Raw genomic sequence first — 2226 nt, forward strand, 5'->3', positions numbered from 1 at the left:
ATATCCTACTCTATAAATTACATCTAACGACCTCTTCTGATGTTTCCTGCTGATGAGTAGATCACCTGATGGTTTAACAAGTCTGAATGCTACTTTAGTTAATTAGGGTGAACCTTCAGGGTGCAGGTTAATTGTTGGAGACTTTCCTCAAACTCAGATATCAATCAAACACAATTAAATGAGAATAATTGATTCAATTTTACTTTTCAGAATAAAATGTTCTGAAGTTTCCAATTAGGAGATCTTGGATGAATGCAGAGCCCTAACGAAGAAGAGAGTGAAGCACATCCACAACAGACAAATTCACTGGAGGACTTTATTGGTAGATGTAAGGAGGAAAGTGGAGCGAGTAGAACAAAACAGGAGTAAATGGTCTCTGGATGGAAGCGGTCCAAACACAGCAGATTTGGTCCCTGGTTAACTGCTACCATGTAAAGCAGAGACTGATGAGGTCAGCTGGTGACAACAAGGAGCAATTAGAAGAGTCACAGCTCCAGGACAAGAGCCAAATAACATCATGCAGCCTGAATAATGAAGAGCGGTGTTCTGATAGTCCGAGGAATATCTGAGATGAGCTGAGGAGCAGAGCTCTATCAGAACACAGCTATGGGGGAGCTAATGGGGGAGCTCATGGGCCACCAGTTTGTAGTGGGAACCACAGGACGGGCAGCGCTGGGCCTCGCCCTCATGGAGCCAGAACCACACCACGGCCGTGTTGTCTTCTTCACCTGCACAGTAAACACACACAGTTAAAGTGCTGCGCACATGAAAAGACTCACAGCACCAAGAGGACAAACCACTTACAGACACATCCCACAATCCTCTTGTTGGTGATGGAGGGAACCAGGTGGGGGTCGGCCTTGGAGCCGGCGTACTCCTTAGGCTTCATCATGTTGTAGGGGTCCTGGAGGACAGGACGGTTCAGGTTAGAGGGACGGGAGCAATAGACGTCCTTCACTGTGGTACGAGAGCTACTTGGAGACCAGTTATTGTTCAAAGGGCTGTACCTTTCCCTCCTTCATGGCGTTCATGATGACCTTCTCCAGTCCGGTAGCTTGTTCCTCATCAGTAGGAATCCCTGAAGAAGACCAGAACATTGGAAAGTATCCAATACTTACATGTGGACATATATATTCTCTTTTCACTAATCCTTCATGTTAAACACCAACATTGGCAGACATCATGGTTCCTTCTCGTTAAACACTGGGAGAAATCCTTGTTTCTAACTGTTATAAACTCAATGACATCGTTCCTCCGTGTCACACGTCCTCGAACTAAAACCCTTATTTTGACCCCTGTGTTGCCTGTCTACATTTAATTCTGTGTACCTATTATCAGATGGAAAAATGTGATTGGATACTACACATTTATTGGTCATAATATCTGCAGTCTTGTATTTATTATATAATATAATATATTATAATGAATATGAATTTAACGCTGTTTTTAGTGAAAATGAAGAAACTGAACCAAAAGTCACAACAAACTACACACAAGCCTAAAAAACGCTAAACGTCGTCACACACGTGTTCCAATAGTCTATTGTGATGAATATGGATTATATTGTGTGAACATCTTGTATCATAAGAAATCGACCTTCTTTACGCAGAACTAGCTTCTCATTCAACTGATGTATTAAAGACGTTTCATGAGGTTCTCCGGGGGACTTTCGCCGGTAGCGTTGTCTGTCCTCTCATAAAGCGGATATCGTATTGTTCTGCGGCTCTACAGCGCGGTCGGTTCGGTTCTTACCTCCAGCCGCCATACCGCGGGTCACAGCCGGTACCGGGGCCGCCCGGCACGTCGTAGCGGCTCTGAAGGCCGAGCGGAGTAATAACCTTGCAGCCATTTCTCCTTCTTTGCTGTCAGCAAACACTGGTCGCATGCTGATGACGTCAGGGATTTACTGACGCGTCGCATGGTTGAAAGTCATAGGGCGTCTTTTATTGTTTAATTGCAAAGGTAACATGCTGCTCATTTGTTTTGTACAATGATTTTATCTCACGTTGATATATAAATGAGAAAAGGGCACATATCATCAATATATTGATCATGTATTCACAAATGTGAGTTTACAAAAAAAAAACATTTTTTGTGTCTCCGCTTGAAAAGTATTTAAAAACCTTTGAATGCTGTTGAAAAAGACATAAGAACAGTAACGGCCTGCACTACATGTAATATATGACTTGACAGAGTTTGTGCCTAAGTGTCCCCCTAATCATTTTT

The 2226-nt window shown here is 43.1% G+C and overlaps 1 protein-coding gene across 1 annotated transcript; it reads right to left on the bottom strand.

Annotated features, from left to right (window-relative positions):
• Nucleotides 1-302: 302 nt before the first annotated feature.
• On the bottom strand, nucleotides 303-1928 carry LOC120831899 (cytochrome c oxidase subunit 5B, mitochondrial). Its single transcript, XM_040197777.2, has 4 exons — nucleotides 1753-1928; nucleotides 1008-1078; nucleotides 805-904; nucleotides 303-728 (listed from the first exon to the last, which is right to left on the bottom strand). The coding sequence occupies exons 1-4, from the start codon at nucleotides 1883-1885 to the stop codon at nucleotides 616-618; spliced, it is 417 nt and encodes a 138-aa protein (XP_040053711.2). The 5' UTR covers nucleotides 1886-1928; the 3' UTR covers nucleotides 303-615.
• Nucleotides 1929-2226: the final 298 nt, after the last annotated feature.

Source organism: Gasterosteus aculeatus, chromosome 14, assembly GCF_964276395.1.
Source record: "Gasterosteus aculeatus chromosome 14, fGasAcu3.hap1.1, whole genome shotgun sequence".
In the NCBI taxonomy this organism is placed as follows: Eukaryota; Metazoa; Chordata; class Actinopteri; order Perciformes; family Gasterosteidae; genus Gasterosteus; species Gasterosteus aculeatus.